Source organism: Dama dama, chromosome 10 (genome assembly GCF_033118175.1).
Source record: "Dama dama isolate Ldn47 chromosome 10, ASM3311817v1, whole genome shotgun sequence".
Lineage (NCBI taxonomy): Eukaryota > Metazoa > Chordata > Mammalia > Artiodactyla > Cervidae > Dama > Dama dama.
Genome location: NC_083690.1, coordinates 38960216 through 38979288, shown reverse-complemented (window position 1 = coordinate 38979288; position 19073 = coordinate 38960216). Strand labels below are relative to the sequence as shown.

Below are 19073 nucleotides of genomic sequence, written 5' to 3'. Positions count from 1 at the left end.
CTATTTTCTACATTCCAAATCTTTTTCTTTCTTTGGTGATTCATTTCTGATGTGGCTCTGAGAGGGTAATAGGAAGGCCAGGGGTCTCCAAAGGGAGGAAATAGGCTGCAAATGTCAGACATTTTTATCTCTCTCTTAAGCGGCAGGAGGAAACAAACTACAAGCGTTAAAGATTTTTTTTTCTCCTTCTCTATACAAATTTAAAAAGAGATTTCTTTTAAAATTCTGTGTTGCCATGATGACACCTGGTTCCACCTGAACTAAACTTTCTCAGACCTTGAGATGGCATCCCCGACTCAACGGACATGAGTTTGAGTAAGCTCCAGGAGTTGGTGATGGACAGGGAAGCCTGGCATACTGCCATCCATGGGGGTCACAAAGAGTCGGACATGACCGAGTGACTGAACTGAACTGATGACAACACCTGGTTCTACCTGAACTTTTCTCAAACCTTGAGATAACCAATTCATTTTTCTTATGGAAATGTTTGTCTTAAGCTGTGTTAATGAACTATGTATTTACCCTAGACTCGGTCTTCAAGTCGGTTTGCCTAAGACTCAGAAATGACTTGACAAACCAGTATGTTTTACTCATGCAAATGTTCTCTTAAGCTAGGTTAATGAGAATATATTTACTTGGAAACCTGCCTTTCTTCAAGATTCATGTCAATCATTTTATGGCCCCGGACAACTCACCTTGTGCCAATATTATCTCAAAATTCATGTTGTGGGTGAGGGACTTGATGCCAGTCTCTGAGTTTTGAGACATTTCCTTTCTTTAATTAGCAGACTGCTAGCAGCTATATGATATCTGGCTAAAGACTAGCAGGGAGGCACTTTTCTGCCACCTTCTGATGTCTATGTCAGAAGCTTTCTCTATCTCTCTTATACTTTAATAAAACTTTATTACACAAAAGCTCTGAGTGATCAAGCCTTGTCACTGGCTCCAAATAGAATTCTTCTCCTCCGGAGGCCAAGAATCCTGGCGTCTTTCATGGCTCAGCAACAACCTTTCAGTTCCCAACCACAGTGAATGGATGGTAAATTTTCTGAATTCTTGAATGCCAAAAAATATCATTATTTGTCCTCATAAGAAATAGCTTGTCTGGATATTGAATTCCAGGTAGAAAATTATTTTTTCCTTAGAGGAAAAAAAATCAACCTAGTAGCATTGAACACCCCAGCACCCAAACTGTGGTCCCTAAATATCACTTCCCTCTAAAGGAATCAGGGCTTTTGGAGAATAGGCTAACTAGAGGTTTTGGGTAGGATATTTTCAAGGTAAGCCTGGGACATCCTTTCATATAAGGAAGTAAAGAAGCTACTAATGATTGTTACTGTTGAGTAAAAGGACATTAGAGCCAACTTCAAGAGGCTCCAGTTAGCTATAGATGGAACAATTTGAGCATTAATAAGAACAGTAAAAAAATAAAAAAAGTACTAGAGTTTAGATAACTCTAAAGGAAAAGAATAGTAACTGCAATGGATTAAAACGATTCTCAAAAAATCATCTCTTTGAAACCTGTGCAGGATGCTAGAGAATCAAGTTTTTTTGAAAACTGATAAAGAATCCACTCAGAAACAGAGTAGAATAGTGGTTGCCAGAAATGGGAACGGGGGAAATGAGGAGATACTGGTCAAAGGGTAAAAACTTCCAGTTATAAGTTCTGGGGATCTAATGTATAGCATGGTGATCACAGTCAATGACACTGTAGTGTAGACTGGAAAGTGGCTAAGAGTGTAGATCTTACATGTTTTCATCACAAAAAATAATAATGATAACTACGTAAGGTGACTGATGTGTTAATATTGTTAACCTTATTGGAATAATTTTGAAATATGTGTATCAAATGATCACATTGTACACCTTAAACTTACACAATGTTATATGTCAACTATATCTCAATGGAACTGGGAAAAATGAAAATGCATTAACTTATTTTAAAAAGAAAAAGTCAAGCTTTTTTTTTTCCTGCCTTTCGTACACAAATTGTTCCTTGAGTTACAAAATAGTTGATGAAGGAAAGCTTCTATTTGGGGAAGTAAGCAGCTAATACATGAGAAAGAAGTGGTCAATTATTCCCATTGTAACTCCTAGTGAATGATCAGATCTGAGCACTAATCATCAATAGTGCTAATGTCACACTAGGAGAGACATCCCGACCTGTGTGTGCTTCCTGGTGGAAGTACACACCACCAATGAAGTAGTCTTTGGACAGGGCATGGTAAGGAACATGAATCTGATTAATTTTCAAAAATGTAGGGTAAACATATTAATAACATGACACATCCACACTCAGTATAAGTCCAGACTGTGGGAACCACCACAGGACAAAAGAGCTAATCTTCCCAACAAATAAATTCCAGGAGGGAAAAATAAGATCTGGGGACCCTAAAGATTAAGAGAGACATAAGAAACATATCGACAAGTTGCGATGTATGAACCTTATCTGGATCCTGACTCAGATGAATTATTAAAACACACACACACACTTACAAGACAATTAGCAACATTTGAACACTGCATGATATTGAACAATTATTGTCAGCAACTTTAGGCATTAAAATGGTATTGTGGTTTGTGTTTCTTCAAGAATCCTTACCTTTTTGATTTAAGGTAATCCTTACCTTACCTTCCTTACCTGTACTCAAATAGCTAACAGATGACATGATAAGGTTGCATCCCAGGAGGCACTAGTGGTAAAGAACCCGCCTGCTAATGCAGGAGACATAAGAGACGTGGGTTCAATCCCTAGGTGGGGAAGATCCTCTGGTTGAGGGCATGGCAACCCACTCCAGTATTCTTGCCTGGAGAATCCCATGGACAGAGGAGCCTGGTGGGCTACAATCTATAGGGTCGCAAGGAGTCAGACATGACTGAAGCGACTTAGCATGCACTCACAACATGGTAAGATGTCAAGAATTTGTCTTAAGACAATCAAGGTACTGGAAGAGAGAGTGTTCAGTAGGAGTGTAGGTGAAGCAAGTTTGGCCATAAGTTAACAATGACTTAAGGTAGGTGATGGTCACAATGCATTCAGTATGCTGTTCTTTCAAGTTTTGTATATATTTGAAACCTTCCAGAATAAATCTCAAAATAAAAAGAGTAATTCCCATAAGAAGGTTGCATGGTTTACTTCCATTATGTTAATGAGAAATCTGTATGTCAGTGTATTTCTGTTTTTCTACAGGGGACTGAATTTTTTCCTCTCTAGAAAAATTTAAAATCTATATTTATTAATGTCTACATTTGTTGTCCTGGATTTCCACAAGAATGCATCTAGCAATAGAGTCCCTTCACTCTGCTCAGCACTTGACGTGCCCTTTCATTCTGAATATCCAGGTCCATGACCACTAGGAAATTATCATCTGTTATTTCTGTTAATTTCTTCAATCACCTTTTTTTTTTTCTTTCCTTATGGACGTTCTACTAGTTTGGTGTGGAGACTCTTGGTGGATTTGCTTCATCTGGAAGGATTCTTTCAAATGTCTGGTGGCCCTTGGTTGAATAATGTTGATAGAAATGCAGGAATATCTCTCTGCACATCTAAGGACTTCTGGAGATACATAAATGTTTCACACATGACAAGTTTCCCTTTAGGAAGAGCAGGGGGTGGGCGGCCACCCTCCTGAGGGGCTCCTAAACAGCCAACTAAAGATGGCTTTATTCTGGGGGGCTAACACCCAACACGAGGAAGGATACATGTGGCTGTTAGAAAATGACTGCAAAATTCTCTGACATCCCTGCTACTGAGAATTGTTCTACGCCCCTCCCCTCAAAAGAGCTTTGGCCAATGGAGTATGGTAGAAGTGACACAATGTGACTTCTCAGCAGAGGTCATAAAAGGCCACACAGATCCTGCCTTGTGTAGAACGTGCTCACACCTGTGGTATCCAGTCATTTGAAGACAACCAGGCCACACGAGGGTGGAGGGCACCTGGGGGGCATGCTAGCCCAAGTCCAGGCATACGATTCCAGCTGCCCAGTCTGCCCCAGTGGAGGTCCCAGATCTCATGGAGCAGAGAAAAGCCAGCCCCACTACGCCTGTCTGAAGTCCTGACCCACAGAGCCCGTGCACACGATCAAATGGTAGTTATATTAAATCACTCAGTCTGGGGTTGTTTTTGACAAGGAAGAAGTCATCGAAACACTGGACAGGAGACAGCTTCTGCTTCTCCTCCATGACCACCCACGTATCTGCAGCAAATACGAATGCATTCCAATTGCCCGGCGCCCTGTGACTATCATACGTGCAGTAACCTGGTCTCTGCAAAGCCACCTCCGAGGGCACCTTCGGAAGGCCATGGGATCCCAGGCCATGCAGGCCAGGACAGATGTCCTAGTCAGGGCCCCATGCCTCCCTGAGAGCTTGAGCCCTCCAAATGCAGGGAGTCGGGAAGGTGGGCATCTAATCTCTGTAACCTCTACTAAAATTTTGAAAGTTCCCAGGCTCCCCCATACTGGTCAGGTCTCTACCTGCTGCAGGTTATGGAAAACCACCTCCAACTGTCCTTCCAGCAAAATGTTATCCCTGCAGGACTTGGGTAACAGCTCTCTCCAACAGTATCATCAGCCTTCTCTCTCTACAAATCCAAGCCAGGCTCTCCCCACATGACAAACACAGCATCTGCTTGCAACACGAAGCACATCCCACCAACCTAGCGAACAACACCCCCTCCAACTTGAAAGAGGACTTCTTCCCCCTTCAAAATAAAGAATGATGCAAAGAGCTGACTCATTGGAAAAGACCCTGATGCTGGGAAAGATTTGGGAGCAAGAGGAGATGATTGGATGGCATCACTGACTCAACAGACTCTGGTAGACAGTGAAGGACAGGAAAGCCTGGCATGCTGCATTGCATGAGGTTGCAACGAGTCGGACACAACTTGGCAACTGAACAACAACGATGGAGGAACCAAGCTAATTGCTTGCTTAGCTCCTTTGCTCTCCCCTGAGCCATTGTCATGGGGTCAGCCCACCCAGGATGGGGGGGTTAGGTTGCCCCCAGAAAGATGTTTTCCATTAAAGGAGGTGGCTTTTCTATCAGCTCCAGTTTCCGAAAGGGTCAAGCACACACTGGAGAATCACTGCCTGGGCTTGAATCGTGGCAAACCTTGGGCAGGAGACTTTTCTGTGTCTCAATTTCCTCATGTGCAAAATGGGACTAAAAATAATAATGTGTTGTATCCAATTTATTCACATAAAGCACTCAGAACAGCATCTAGGACACAGATGCTGTAGAGGTGTGAGCAGCTACTCTGGCATCTCCCTCTCTGAGAGGGGACAGAAGGGAGGAAAGAAGGGCTCTGGGCTTCCAAAAATGTACACTGTCCTGGCTTCCCACACCCCACCCACTGCCTAGGTCACCAAGGTCCACCCGAGTTCCCTCATGACCTTAGACACAGGGGCTCAGACAGAGGTGCACGTGAACAGAAATTTAGAGTCCCAGCCCAGTCTCTTGTCTTTGCTTGCCTGGACACTGGGAAAGCACCCCCGCCCCCATATCTGGGGGCGGTCCTCACTCAGAAGGGGGCTGGAGTGTAGGGGAATTCCAAGCATGGTTTCCACACTGCAGGTCATGACTCATCATGGGGTGAAGGTACGTGTGTGTGTTTTTAATGAAACAAATATGGTGGGATTAAAAAAAAATGCACGGATTTAGTAGTGGCTCATTAAAGTGTGTGTTCGCAAGCACACATGCACTATGTAAGAGGGGTTTCTCACTGTGGGTTAGAAGCCAGTTTTCAAAGCGCTGAGTTAGAGAAGTGGAATGTTTTAAGGAGCTTGAGCACTGAACATGCCCTCAGCATAGCCAGAGGGAGCCCCCAGTAGGGGGTTCTGCTCAAGGATTCTGCTGAATGAATGAATGAACAGAAAGAAAGGGGACTTCCTACTGGCCCCCTACTTCAGGGCCCTCTGGGAACCACAGGAGAGGCTGTAGCAGGAAATACAGGACACAAACACAAATAGTGAAAGAGCCATAATCCAAGAGAAGCCAACTCGGTCTGGTAGAAATACTTTCTATCCACAGCCACAGAAATACCTTAGCAGAGGCCACAAGGTTTTGTTTTTGCTTTTAAAAAACCTGTTTATATGTTCAAAAGAAATAGATGCAAGCCATTCAGCTCTCTGTAAAATGCAGAACCAAGTTAAATGGAAAGCTGATGGCATGTATTGAAGCGGTCACACACTGCCAGCACTTTCTCGCTGCCCTGGGAGAACACGGCACCAGGCTGGAGTTAGCCGTGTTAGCGTTAGTTTCTCAGTCGTGTCTGACTCTTTGCAATCCCATGGACTGTAGCCCTCCAAGCTCCTCTGTCCATGGAATTCTCCAGGCATGAATACTGGAGTGGGTTGCTATTCCCTTCTCCAGGGGATCTTCCCAACCTATGAACCCAAGTCTCCTACATTGCAGGCAGATTCTTTACCATCTGAGCCACCAGGGAAGCTGTCCTCCATGGCCATTTAGCTGCATCTCAAAGTTTAAGTATGAATGCCCTCTGACCCAGCATTAGCACCTTCACGGTTTTATCTCATTATCAACTGGTACCTTAAAAATCTACATAACTGCACAGATGCACGTACAGGAATCTGTGTTGCAGCACTGTTCGCAACAGTGAAAAGTTGGAAACAAACAGCCATTGGTGGAGGAGCTCCACAGGGGTTGAAGGTACATCCACAAAACGAAGATGGTACGACGGGGCAGCTCAGAGCGAGGAAACTGTCAGGTAAGAAAGCATGTGTCATGGCCAGATGAAAAAAGCGAGTGGTAGAGAGCATGTAAGGCATGTCCGGAGTCTTAAAACATTTCCATGTGAAGAAATGTGCTCCCATGCCTGCAGCAACCATAATGTCTGATGGCTGGACGTGGCGGGACTACAGGAAGAGCATGTACTTAACTCATTTTTGTACTGTCGGAAATTTTACAACTAGCATGGGTTTTGAAATCAAGGGAAAAAATTAAATAATGAACAAGGATCATAAAGCTTTATTTAATAAATATAATCCAAACCTTCAAAATATTTTTATTCCATATGTAGCCAATTAGGAAAAGGAAAAAAAAAAGTTATAAGGAAATGTTTGAAGGGATTACGTTGGAAGGGTGTCAGGAGAAAGGGAGGAGGATGGGAAGATTCAAGCAATAAAGGTTAAGTGGTGACCAGAGGGTGCTCAGGACCTCACAATTCTCAAAGCGCCGCCTTCACGGGCCATGTCTCAGGGGGCCCTGGGGGCTTCCAATCCTCCTTGGCCATGATTCGAGATGCTAGACTGACATTTGTGGAATGAATCAGGACTCCAGAAATTTGGAAATCCTCTCAAAACCAGGGAGGCGGTCTACCTTTTCTATAACCATCAAGATTGCCTTATTTCCCCCCTAAAATAAAGTATCTGGCTGGACAACTGTAAGCTCTATCAGGGAATAACTTAACTTTTCTAAAGAGACTTTAAGATCCTCAAGGCCAGCCGCTTACACTAGGGCTTAATGTCCATCTGCTAATGAAATACCGGGTTCTGTTCTGATGCTTCCAAACCACATTTGAAAAGAGAACTGACTTCACAGTGCATATTTTTCAACTCCTTGGGAAAAGGATGGGAGGGTCAGGTCTGGTCGTGGGGACACCGTGTGGTGAGACATCAATGAATCAGTTCAAAAGAAGGCGTCTGAGGTGCAGGGAGGTGAGCTCCGTCCTGGCACAGAGCAGGTGAGCCTGGATAAACCTGTGTGGTGCTGGGCCCTCAGGAGAGAGGTCTGGACCGCCAGGAATGGGGCCTCGTCAAAATAACCCTAAAAGAGGCTGTATCCCAACACGTGTGCGTGTTACAAGGAGTAGGTGGCAGTGTGGAGGCCCGCTAGGGACTGCCGCAAAGGCCTGGTGGACACGGGTGGCAGGGGTAGAAGCTCTCCTGGGCTGACTCAGCACAGGCCAATTCTAGCTTCTGAAAAGAGACATTCCTAAGATCATCTGCAGAAACAAGACGGGCCTGAAGCCCTGCAGGGCCTCCCTGAGGGGCCGGAGAAGGGGCAACAACACGGAGTCCAGGCACAAGGCTCGTTTGTCCACTCTTTATTAAAGCTAGGTCCTTCCTCCTGCCGACAGCTGCGGGGCGGGGCGGCTGGGGCCCAGGACGGGTGCAGGTCTGTACTCAAGGGCTGGGCCAGGCAGGATGGGCATGGACCGGACCCCGACCTCAGGGGCTGGCCCACCTTGCCCTGGGCCCTTCCTGAGGCGCCTTCCCACAGCGGGAGAGACAGGCCAGGGACAGAGGGCACCAGCCAGCACCGCCGGCGCCTCCCTGGGAACCCCTGTCCTCCTCACCACCCACCCCACCCCCCCACCCCCATCGGCCAGGCTAATTCTCACCACCACCGTCCGGCCGTCCAGGCCCTCCTCCCACCCACCGACTACGGTGACTACGGTGCCTCCTACTGCCCAGCCGCTAGTAGCCTGGCTGCCGGCTCCCAGGCCCCAAGGCCACATCTACACTAACACAGAAGGAACTAGGTCTAGAAGGGAATACGTTTGCTTCAAATTTTCGGTTTTCTGGCCCCACTCACACTGGCCCAAAAAACATCAAGGTGGGGGGGCAGGTGTCTTGCAGGTGACCTGGTGGCTTCAAACGGCCCGGCCTGGAAGGTGGGTGCTGGCCGCAGGCCTTGCATAGTTGGATACTTGGTCAGTCACTGAGCCACGGGCTCAGGTCGGAACCCCCCAAGGGGGACGGCTCACCGCCCACTCTGTGGAATGCTTATCTAAACAGAAACACTGCTGGCGTCTAGTGTAGAAGGACGACAGAGGCAGAGTGAAAGGAGCCTGGGGCGGGGCGGGGTGGGCAGTCATAGCCCTAATGGTGGGATGTAAGAAACGACCTTGCTACCGACCTCTGTCACTTTAAACTGGGTTATTGGATGTAAGTGAGCCACGGGCTCATAAGAGCAGGGCCCTGTATGTCCCCCCGTGTGGGCAGAGGAGCAGAAGGCTGGGGCGCAGGGCTGTGGGGGAATCTCTGAGTGCGCGCCTCCAGCTGCCTGGGGTAAGGGCACCAAAGGATTCCAAAGGGGAGTTAAGACTAAACCCCACGCCGCCAGGCTGAATCTCGGCGCTCAAGTGGGGTGAGCAGAGTGAGGACTCTGGAGAGTAAGGCTTCCAGGTCCCTGGGGACCCTGTGAACACCCGCTACCCCATCCTACTTCATCCTGCACGGGGCCACGATTTGGTTTCTGGCTTTTTTTCTCCTCCTTCCAGATTCTTCGGGCCACACAAGCAGTGGAAATAAATATCCGCGGTCACAGAATAAAAGCTTTCCCAGGTGCATCTCTGCTTCCCCCACCCCGGATTAGGGAGGAACACTGTCCTTTGAAAACCCACGAGGTCTCCCCTCGCCACGCACAGTCCTTAACGCTTCCTGGACATACTCTGAACGGCCAGGAGGTCCCTGAATTCTCCCGCTGAGGGATGGGAAGAAGTCGTCAGCCAAACCCCTCGACCACCCCACCCTCCCTTGACGCAAGGCCTTCCCCTCCCTCGCCGTTAAGTTAAACCCCCGTTACTCACTCACATGCCACCTCTCCCCCGGGCCACCCAAATCGAACCCGGGTAAAATAAATAACATCGCCTGCCGTCCCCACCGCGTGGCCTCACCGCATCGATCCAGGGACGTCGCAGTCTCCCGCCGGGGTGGCCGCCCCTGCCCCATCGGCTCCGCGCGCGGCTCGCCTCGCCCCCCACGCCCCCCGCACGGCCACGCGAGCTCGGCGCCGGTTCTCCAGGGCCGAGCAGGCGGGAAGCCCGAGGCCGGTGCACCGGGGCCGAGGGTAAGGCACCGCACCGGGGCCGGGGCCCTCGGCAACCCCCGCGGCCAGAGGAGCAAAGGGGCGGCGGCCTAGCGGCCTGCGCCTCCGTCACAGGCCCTCACAGGATGGTCTCCTCGTAGGCGCCCGAAGGCCCCGCGAAGGCGGCCGTCGGCTCGGAGCCGAAGCTCGTTCCGCCCGCGAACTCCAGCAGGGTGCTGCCGTGCTCCCCGGGCCCGGTCCCTGCGCCCGCGCTCGGCGGCCCCTTGGCGGGCGCCTCGGCCTTGGGCGCGGGCGCAGCGGGCGCCTGGCCCGGCGCGCCCGACGCGCCGCGGTGCGTCTTCATGTGGGTGAGCAGGTGCGAGCTCTGCGAGAAGCGGCGGCCGCAGTTGGCGCAGGCGTAGGGCCGCTCGCCCGTGTGCGTGCGCTGGTGCGTCACGAGCACCGAGCGCTGCGAGAAGCGCTTGCCGCACTCGGGGCACGGGAAGGGCCGCTCGCCCGTGTGGCCGCGCCGGTGCTTGGCCAGGTTGGAGCGCTGCGCGAAGCCGCGGCCGCAGTCGGTGCAGCGGAAGGGCTTCTCGCCCGTGTGCGTGCGCCGGTGCCGCTTGAAGTCCGAGCTGTGGCCGAAGCCCTTGCCGCAGTCGGGGCAGCGGTGCGGCTTCTCCTCGGCGTGCGCCCACTGGTGCCGCGTCAGCGCGGCGCTCTGCCCGAAGCGGCGGCCGCACTCGCCGCACGCGTAGGGCCGCTCGCCCGTGTGCGCGCGCCCGTGCGCCGTCAGATGCGCGCGCCGGCTGAAGCCCGCGCCGCACACGCCGCAGACGAAGGGCTTCTCCCCCGTGTGGCCGCGCACGTGCGCCGCCAGGTGCGAGCCGCGGGCGAAGCGCGCGCCGCACTCCGGGCACGGGAAGGGCCGCTCGCCGGTGTGCGTGCGGCGGTGGCGCGCCAGGTGCGAACCGTACACAAAGCTCTTGCCGCAGTCGGCACAGCGGTGTGGCCGCTCGCCCGCGTGGTAGCGCTGGTGCTTGGCCAGCGCTGCGCGGCGCCCAAACGTCTTGCCGCAGTCGGAGCAGATCCACGGGCTCTCCTCCTCGGCCAACGCGGCGGTCGCCGGCTCCGCCAGCAGCCCCCCGACTGCAGGCCCGAACGCGCGAAGGCCGCTGGTGCCTCCAGGCCCGGCCCCGCCGCCGAAAGGGTCGCAGGCCAGCCCCGCGCCCTCCACCAGGGAGAGCCGGCCCCCGAGGGGTCCGGGCAGGGGGCGCCCGTCGGCCGGCAGCCGCTCCCCGAAGTCCGGGAGGCCCAGGATCGGAAAGCCATCCGGGTGGAGCCAAGACTTGGGGTGCATGGGAAAGTGGAAGCCGAGCGGGTGCGAGGAAGTGCCTTCGCCCTCCCCCAGGCCGTTGCCTAGCCCCAGAAACCGCCTATCCGGTTCGGGGTCATCCTTGCTCTGAGAGGTGGGCGCCTCCACCACCGCCTCTCTCGCCTCGGCCTCTTCCTCAGTCTCTCCGTCCGCCTCATCGACCTCTGGCCCCTCCGGCCCCGCCTCGGCCTCCTCGGGCCCCGCCGCGGGCCCCATCTCGTTGCAAGGCTCCCGCCGAGGGCCCTCGCCTCCGGGCTCCGCGCAGCTGCCGCCCCGTCGATGGCGCTGGAAGTCGGCGCGGAGACGGAAGGCCTGGCCGCAGTCGGGGCAGCAGTGGGGCCGGTCGGCCGTGTGCACCGCCTGATGCCGCGCAAGCGCCGAGCTCTGGCTGAAGCTGCGGCCGCAGTGCGGGCAGGGGTAGGGCCGCTCACCCGTGTGCGTGCGCTGGTGCGTGACCAGGTAGGAGCGGCGCCCAAAGCCCGCGCCGCAGAAGGCGCAGCGGTAGGGCCGCTCGCCCGTGTGAATGCGACGGTGCGTGACCAGGTGCGACTTGTACACGAAGCGCTTGCCGCAGTCGGGGCACGGGAAGGGCTTCTCGCCGGTGTGCGTGCGCTGGTGGATGGCCAGGTGCGAGCGGTACACGAAGCCTTTGCCGCACTCGTCGCAGCCGAAGGGCTTGACCGCCGCGTGGTAGCGCTGGTGCTTGGCCAGCCGGGACCGGTGCGGGAACACCTTGCCGCACACGTCGCACGTCGTCTCCGGGCGCCCGGCTGGCGCAGCCACCGCGGCCGGGAACGCCCAGGGCGCCAGGAGGCTCGCACCCGGCTCCCGGCCCGGCAGAAAGGGCTTCGACTCAGATTCCGGGGCCAGGACCCCGAGCCCGCCGGGGTCCAGACCCCACCCCTCCGGAGTCTGCGCAGAATCCGAGTCGTCGGGGCCCCAGGTCCCAGGCACGTCGCCCACTCCGTAGGCCGCCGACCACAGCCCCGGGGGCTCGTTCTCCTCCTCTGCCACCTCTGCCAGGAAGTCTTCGTCGTCGTCCTCCTCGTGGTCCTCTATGTCGTCGGTCCAGAACCAGGCCCCTGAAGGAGACGAGAAGACCACGGGAGAGGTGAGAAGACGCCATGCCAGCAGTCCCTTACCGGCACGGAGCCCGAATTCAGGATGCCTCCGTCCCTACCCCAGGTAGGAGGAACTCTGCAGACAGGAGATTTCTCCGTCCCTCCTAGGAAGGCTGGTGTTCCTTCCCTTCTCGAACTTGCCTCACATGGCCTCAACTAATCCCTTTTCCACCCTCCAGCTCCAACTAATCCCTCCAGCTCCCTCCAGGGCTTGCCACCTCGCTGTAGAACAGGGACAACCTACAAAGTAGGTGACGTTGCCTGTGGGCTCCTGTGAGACCACGGGCCAGAAAAATAGATTGAGATGCCTACTCTGTTTTTTCCAAAGCCCCCTGTCTACTGGAGAACCCCACCTCCTGGCCTGCTTGGCCCAAGGCAGCCCAGACCCCAGCCCCAGCACGGCCGGGCCATGGAGGACTTGATTTTGTGAACACCTAAGCTTTGCTCAGCGTCCCTCTCCCCCAGGCTCCCACCCACAGAGTAGAGCCAAGAAAGGCTGCCCTGAGCCAAGGACCTACAGGGGCCTGGAGGCCTCAGCTCTCTGCACTCACCCTAAGTATGCTCCAGCTATTCTGTGGGCAGAGACGAGCCTCCCTGAAGCCTGTTTTTTTTTTTTTTTCCCTGAGCCATTGTGCACTTGAGAAATGGTCCCAAACTGACTAAGACTGGGTGAGCTACAAACATCTTTCCATCACAGAAGGCTGAGGACCCACCCCAGGACCCTGCAATCCCATCCCTCCTCCACCAAGCAGTTTCCTGACCTCACCCTTCAGTGTGGAGTGCAGACATAGAATCGGTTTATAAACGGGGTGATACGCCTCCTGTCATGATACACCCAGGAGGGAACTGGTATTTACAGAGCAGGCGCTACATCACACAAGGAACCTGGCCTGCAGCACCCCAGTATTCAGAGCACCTGTGTGCCACCGGCCTCGGGGGCACTTTGCCTGCATCTGTCTGCAACGGCCACGCACCGTGCAGGCCACTGCAGAATTCCAGCACCTGGAAGGGTCGCTCCAGGTTGAGGTGGGGACGGGGTTCCCCCAGTTCCCAGATGCAAGCCTGTTTGGGATCCGAGCGAGGACCCATCAGGTCTACTGGTGAGGCTGGAGCCGGGGCAGAGGAGGTGCTCTGACAAAGGGCTGGGGGCCTTTCTCCACAGGGATGCCTCTTCCAGAACTCACAGCAGGGAGTGGACAAGTGCACCCTGGGGAAGGGAGGCTGGCATCTCGTCTGCCTGACACTTCCACTCCTGAGGACTCTGACACCAGGTGAGGACTAGCTCGGCCGGGGCCATGCTCCAAGCCTGGCAACCCGCCCATACTTCCCCCCGAGACACATGGAGAAGGGGCAGACACCCCAACCGCGTGTTCAGAGACTGGCCAATGGAAGCCTGCAGTCCTTCTGTCCCCAGGTGGCATTTCAGAGCTGGACCCCATAAACAGGGCACACCTCCCGCTAAGACACTCTGAGAAACATCACCTACATCCCAATCTCAGCCTGGAGGCAACAGCAGCATTTCTTACCAGCCAGAGGCCCGCCCCCCAATTCTGAAGGCCAGGAGACATTCCCACAGGGACCCAGAGAACTCGGGGACCCAAGGCAGGAAGGTCTACAGCACAGTGGAAAGTAAGGCCCGAGGCCTGAGCCCACTGTGGGCGAGTGACTGAATCGCTACTTTAAAAGTTGATTTCCTCATCAAGTGAGACCAATCGTCCCTCCCCTGCTATTTCACAGAGCTGTTATGAAAATAATCAGTATACAAGGAAATAATCTAAAGAGTACACGTGAAGGCATAGTGCTGTTTGTGTCTTCCTGTATTTTATTGAAAACATCTACACGCTGCTCCAGGTACGTGAGTGGCATGAGACGTCTGGAGCCCGCACGAGGCAAGCATCACCCAAGACCAAAGCCAAACACATGCACTGTGCACGGGCCTCCACTGAACCTCCTGACCACCCGGAACAGCTCACAGACCCCGCGGGGGCACCTCCATAGAACCAACAGTCCGACAGCCTCAGTGCAGGAAACTACAGGTTTCCTTCAAACTCTTTATTCTCCACACAACTAAAAAATGAGGCCCAGAAAGTTGGAGGAACAGAGGCGGGTCTGGGGTCTCAGGAGAAATCCACCACTCTGAACACTGCCCTCCAGAATGCTGGCCCCGGGCCTCCCAGCGAGAGGAGATGGCCAATCAGGTGGGGAAGCCGCGACAGCTGACCCTCAGGCGTACAAAAACCACCAGAGGCCAGGGCAAGGAGAGAGCATTATTTTTAAAGACTTGTAACAGGAGCCTCGAGGTTCGCTACAGACTCCCCAGGCCTTGGGCCTCTGCAGATGGAACCAAGAGGAGCCAACCCTCAAAGGCAGGGGTGAGCCCCCAGCGCCGTGCGGTCCCCACGGAGCCCCCACCAGCGCAGACGAGCAGCACCAGGCCCCTCTCGGGCTGCAGTGAAGGTGCAGGCTGAGGGAGGTCTGCCAGAAACTCTGCGAGACTCGGCGTCACGCTCACCTGTGTAGACGCCAGTGACGATGTCGCCCTCCTCGGGACGGGCGCTGTCCGGGACCCACGGCTCCTCCCCTTGCTCCAGCCGGAAGATCAGATCCGGCTTGGGGACGGGGTATCCTGGCCCAGAGAGAACAGGCGGCAGCTGCAGGGCCCCACTCGCGCCCCGGCCCACAGAGCCCTGCCACCACCGCTCCTGTCCCGGCCCCTCCAGAACCTGCCGCCCCACCTCCCGGCCGGAACTCCCACACCCCCAGCTCCCCTGCCAAGCCCCCCTCCACAGGGGGCCCCACCCCCCTCCTCTGCCTCTGGACTCCTCGCCCCTCGAGGCCTCTAAGGGGAACACAGAGACCAGCGCTGGGCCAGCTGCTCCCCAGGACGTGGAACCTGGGTCAGGGTGCTGCTGGGCCACAGTGAGCCCCCCACGACACACCCTGGCCAGAAGCCAGGTGGTCCCCAGGGCTTCCCTGGGAGGTGAGCTGGCACCAGCACCCCCTTCTCCGGGACCCTCGGGCTCCACACACCACCCTCAGACAGCTAAGCCCCAGGCAGCCGTCAGGCTAGGATGCCTCCTGCGGACGGAGGGCTCCGCTCACCCAAGGACACCAGAATCCCGTAGTTTTCCCGCATGACCTCCTTGTAGAGTTCCCGCTGGTCTTCGTCCAGCCTTTCCCACTCCTCCAGGGAGAAGTACACAGCCACGTCTTCAAAGGTCACCAGCCCCTGGGAAACAAAGCGCCCTGGCCACTGCCCTCCCCTGACTCGGGTAAGAGGCAGGGGCGCACCCCCACAAAGACAGGACAGGAGATCACTTCCGTAGGAACTGGGCTCGCCCGGCAATGTGGGGCTCACGAGGATACAGCCCAGCACCGCATCACTGGCGAGCCTGCAGATGCCCGATGGAACTAGGGGCTCCCAGGCCTTGCACAGGCCGGTCTCACTCAGCAATCAGGACCTCAGGCTCAGAGAGGGAGATGGCTCAGCTCAGGTGGGGCAGCACGGGGTCTCACGCCAAAGTCCCAGGACCACGACACCCAGGACCCCTTGGCTGCGCTGTGTGGCCACTCATCCCTCCCGCATCACTGTCTGCCTCAAGCCAGGGGTCACAGCAGCGGTGTGAGAGCTCACGCCAGGGTGGACAACCGGCACCAACAGAATGTGGGCACTGGCGCCCGATCAGGACAGTGGCCTGGGAAGGGTCAGGCCCAGGACGGCAGAACCGTAACCCCTGGGCTTCGGACTAGAGAGGGCCAACTGCTTCCCGAGGCCCTGACCCGGCTCACAGCTGGGGCTCGGCCTGGGAACCACAGGGCTGCTGCCCTGCCAGCAGGGGATTTCCGCAACAGTAGGTGCGGATCCCACCCCGCCCCTCCGAGGAACCCGCGCCTGGTTAACTGAGCCCCAAACCAGGGGGCAGCTCACCTGAGACGCAGACGTCAGGGAGTCGTCCTCGTCCTCGTCCTCCTCCTCTTCGTCCCCCTCCCGCTCCAGGTCCTCATCCCTCCGCGGGGCTGGAGCCCGGGAGGCCTGCAGGGCTGAGCAGAGAGACTCTTGAGGGCGGGGCTTTAGCCCGGGACGGCCACGTGTCCGTCCAGCTACCAGGATGGGCAGCTCCCGGCCACGCCCCCTTTTCAAATGCAGGGCGCTGACCCCGCAGCCCCAGCTCCGCCCTGTCCAAGAGCTCTTCCCGGCTGCCCCCTGGAGCCCCCCGAAACTTCCTCCCCTGGGGTCAGCTCCTTTCTCTTACCCTTTTCCTGAAGGCCCGGCGACTTGGTGTCCCTGCCGCCGCGGGGGCGCTCCTGGGTCCCCGACGCTGGACTCTGCTCTTCTGCCAGCGCCTCCTCCACCGTGCCATCCACCTCCACGTCCACGTCCACCACCACCTCCTCCACCAGCCGCTCCTCCAGCGCCTCCACCTGGTCCTCCTCCAGCACCTCCACCTGGTCCTCCTCCAGCGCCTCCACCTCCTCCCCCTTTCCTTCCTCCTCTTCTTCTTCCTGGTCAGGACCACACTCCGATCCATCCAGCCTCTCCAGCTGGGCGGCCGGCGAGTCTGGAGTCGTGCGCGGGGCTGCCATCGCCTCTGCCAGGAGCCTCAGCTCGGCCTAAAACACAGACAGCGACGGTGAGGGTAACGCGCCGCCCCCGCAAGTCTGCTCCAGGGCCCCGCAGCCCTCCGGGTGAGGCGGGGTTGCTCTGCCCTGAGATGCAGTAACCGGCACCAGGATGGGAGCGCTTTCTGTGATCTCAGGGGGCACAGCCTAGATTATGTCCCCAGAAATGCTGCCAAAGAGCCCCTCACTGTGACCCCCGTTACTTGGCCTCGGCTCTTTCCTGGGAGCAGGACAGGCCTGCTGTGAACCACCGTGCTTTCTTGGAGTAAATTGGGGATTAATCCTGCATTTTTTATCCTCAAGAATGTGGAAGCATAAAGTCCAGGCAACGTGTTGGAGGGTGGTCCAGCTTGTGTTTAGCTGAAAGGGGTGCATGCAATCGCTTCTCGGCCTTTTGGCTAAGATTAAGTGAAAGGGGTGCACGCAGCCTGTGAGGAACAGCCCACCCGATATATGAGTGGAGGAGATGCTCACCCAGCTCTGGACACCCAAACTTGGCAACAGGGAGTATGGGAGCCAAGGTCTGAGCATGCGGGCCAGGGTCCTGGGCGGGGAAGGTGAGACCACTCTGCCAGGAGCACCTGCTCTGCCAAGCCAGCAGGTCAGGCCCCTTCTGGAGCAGGCATACAGCACACCCCTCGCCCCTTGTGCCATCCAGGGCAACTGGAAAAAGCTCAGCAGGTCATGGAGATCTGGTTCATCGCTGGACCAGCAAAGGTGAAATGAAACGCCTGGTGACCCTGTTCACGTTTAGGGATCAGAGAAGCCTAAGTGTCGAGTCATCAAACCTCCGGTGACTCACAGCACCTGAAACTCACATGGATGTCACAGACGGCTCAGCCAGGCACTCAGGGGGGACACGGTCACACTGCCTGGGGCACAGAGCCTGGGGCTGTGGACCGAAGATGGACGGGATGCTGAGAGCCCTGGGGCCACGCCTCTCTCCCACCTGTGTATCCTTCACCAAGCCCAGTGGAGCACCGAGGACAAGACAGAGGCACGGGCTTTGAGTGCAAAGCACAGAGGCTAAGGGCCATCAGCCAGCGTGGCTCATCATCCTCTCAGACCTGAATGGGGTCACTTCCAAAGTGAGCCAAGCCAATTACAAACACAGCGACCCCAGGATCCTGGGCAGACAGTGGGAACCCCGGAGGATCAGGGGACACCAGGGCCCACCCCAGCTCAGCCAGCTCTACCAGCACACGGCGTCTGCTGCAGAACCCCTAAACCAGGACGGGGCCCCCAAAGAAAGGTGCCCCCCAGCCATGAGAACAGTCCAGACCACTGCGCACCCCCTAGGAGAAGCGCTCAGTGATTAGCTCTTACCACAACTCATCACGTCTCTGTTAATAAGGCAGCGTGCGCTCATTTTTCTCAAGTGCTCTGAGCTGCTGCTTTAAAGTCCACACTGTGACTGGGAGGGAACGCTGAACATTCGCACAGCTCCTTCCAGAGATCAGGACCCAAGTCCAGGGGCACACGGGCACCCAGAAGCCACCTTTGTCCTGACTCTCACGCTGATCCCATTCTAGATCCCATATCACTGGACCAGATGTGCCAGTCGTGGGAACTACACCCAGGAGGGCCACCCTCCGCCCCAGTCGCTCCCAGAGCCCGTGTGTCCTCGGTCTCCCCGGCTCTCTGGCCACGTGAAGGTGCCTGAGCTGTAGAAACGCGTGTGGCATGTCCTGGGCCACCTGCAGGAGGACGGGCCCTGCCCGGCACTCGGGCTGTCAGAAATGCTCGGCAGAGGTTTCCCAATCGCCACCCACCTCAGGCCCAGAGGGAGGCTCTTCTCATCCAGGCCTCAGGCTGCAAATTCAGGCTGAGTCCAGATGCCAGGCCAAGCCCAGCAGAGCCCCTCCTGCCTAGCTCTCTCCCACAGCAGGTGCCCCCAGGCCGGGCCTGCACCTGAGGACTCGTGGCTTTGGAATAAAGTGATCCCATGCTCATTCCACCTCGGGACCTTTGCACATGCCACTCCCGCCCCCTGGCACTCTCCTTCCCTCTTCACTGGGCCTTTGGAGGCAGCCCCCTGGGCTCCTATGACATGCACAGCTCCCGGGACTCTGCGCTCTCGGCACCTACATTTTAATACACTTATTGAATTGTCTGCTTATTGCTTGTCTCCCCAAGTATACAGTCAACTCCAGGCAAGCAGAAGTTCCCTCTGTTCCTCTCTCAA

General features: G+C 55.7%; 1 protein-coding gene across 1 annotated transcript; it reads right to left on the bottom strand.

The window, feature by feature from the left end:
* Window positions 1-8051: 8051 nt before the first annotated feature.
* ZNF316 (zinc finger protein 316) lies at window positions 8052-17653 on the bottom strand. Its single transcript, XM_061153704.1, has 5 exons — window positions 16522-17653; window positions 16197-16309; window positions 15371-15497; window positions 14781-14894; window positions 8052-12229 (listed from the first exon to the last, which is right to left on the bottom strand). The coding sequence occupies exons 1-5, from the start codon at window positions 16850-16852 to the stop codon at window positions 9912-9914; spliced, it is 3003 nt and encodes a 1000-aa protein (XP_061009687.1). The 5' UTR covers window positions 16853-17653; the 3' UTR covers window positions 8052-9911.
* Window positions 17654-19073: the final 1420 nt, after the last annotated feature.

What these genes read in the sequence shown, in the direction of transcription:
- ZNF316 (XM_061153704.1), bottom strand. Translation starts at nt 16,852, where the DNA reads ATGGCAGCCCCGCGCACGACTCCAGACTCGCCGGCCGCCCAGCTGGAG. An exon ending in CCCTGACGTCTGCGTCTCAG is followed by an intron (nt 15,498 to 16,196) that starts GTGAGCTGCCCC and finishes TTTGTTTCCCAG; the next exon opens with GGGCTGGTGACCTTTGAAGA. An exon ending in CGGGATTCTGGTGTCCTTGG is followed by an intron (nt 14,895 to 15,370) that starts GTGAGCGGAGCC and finishes TCTCTGGGCCAG; the next exon opens with GATACCCCGTCCCCAAGCCG.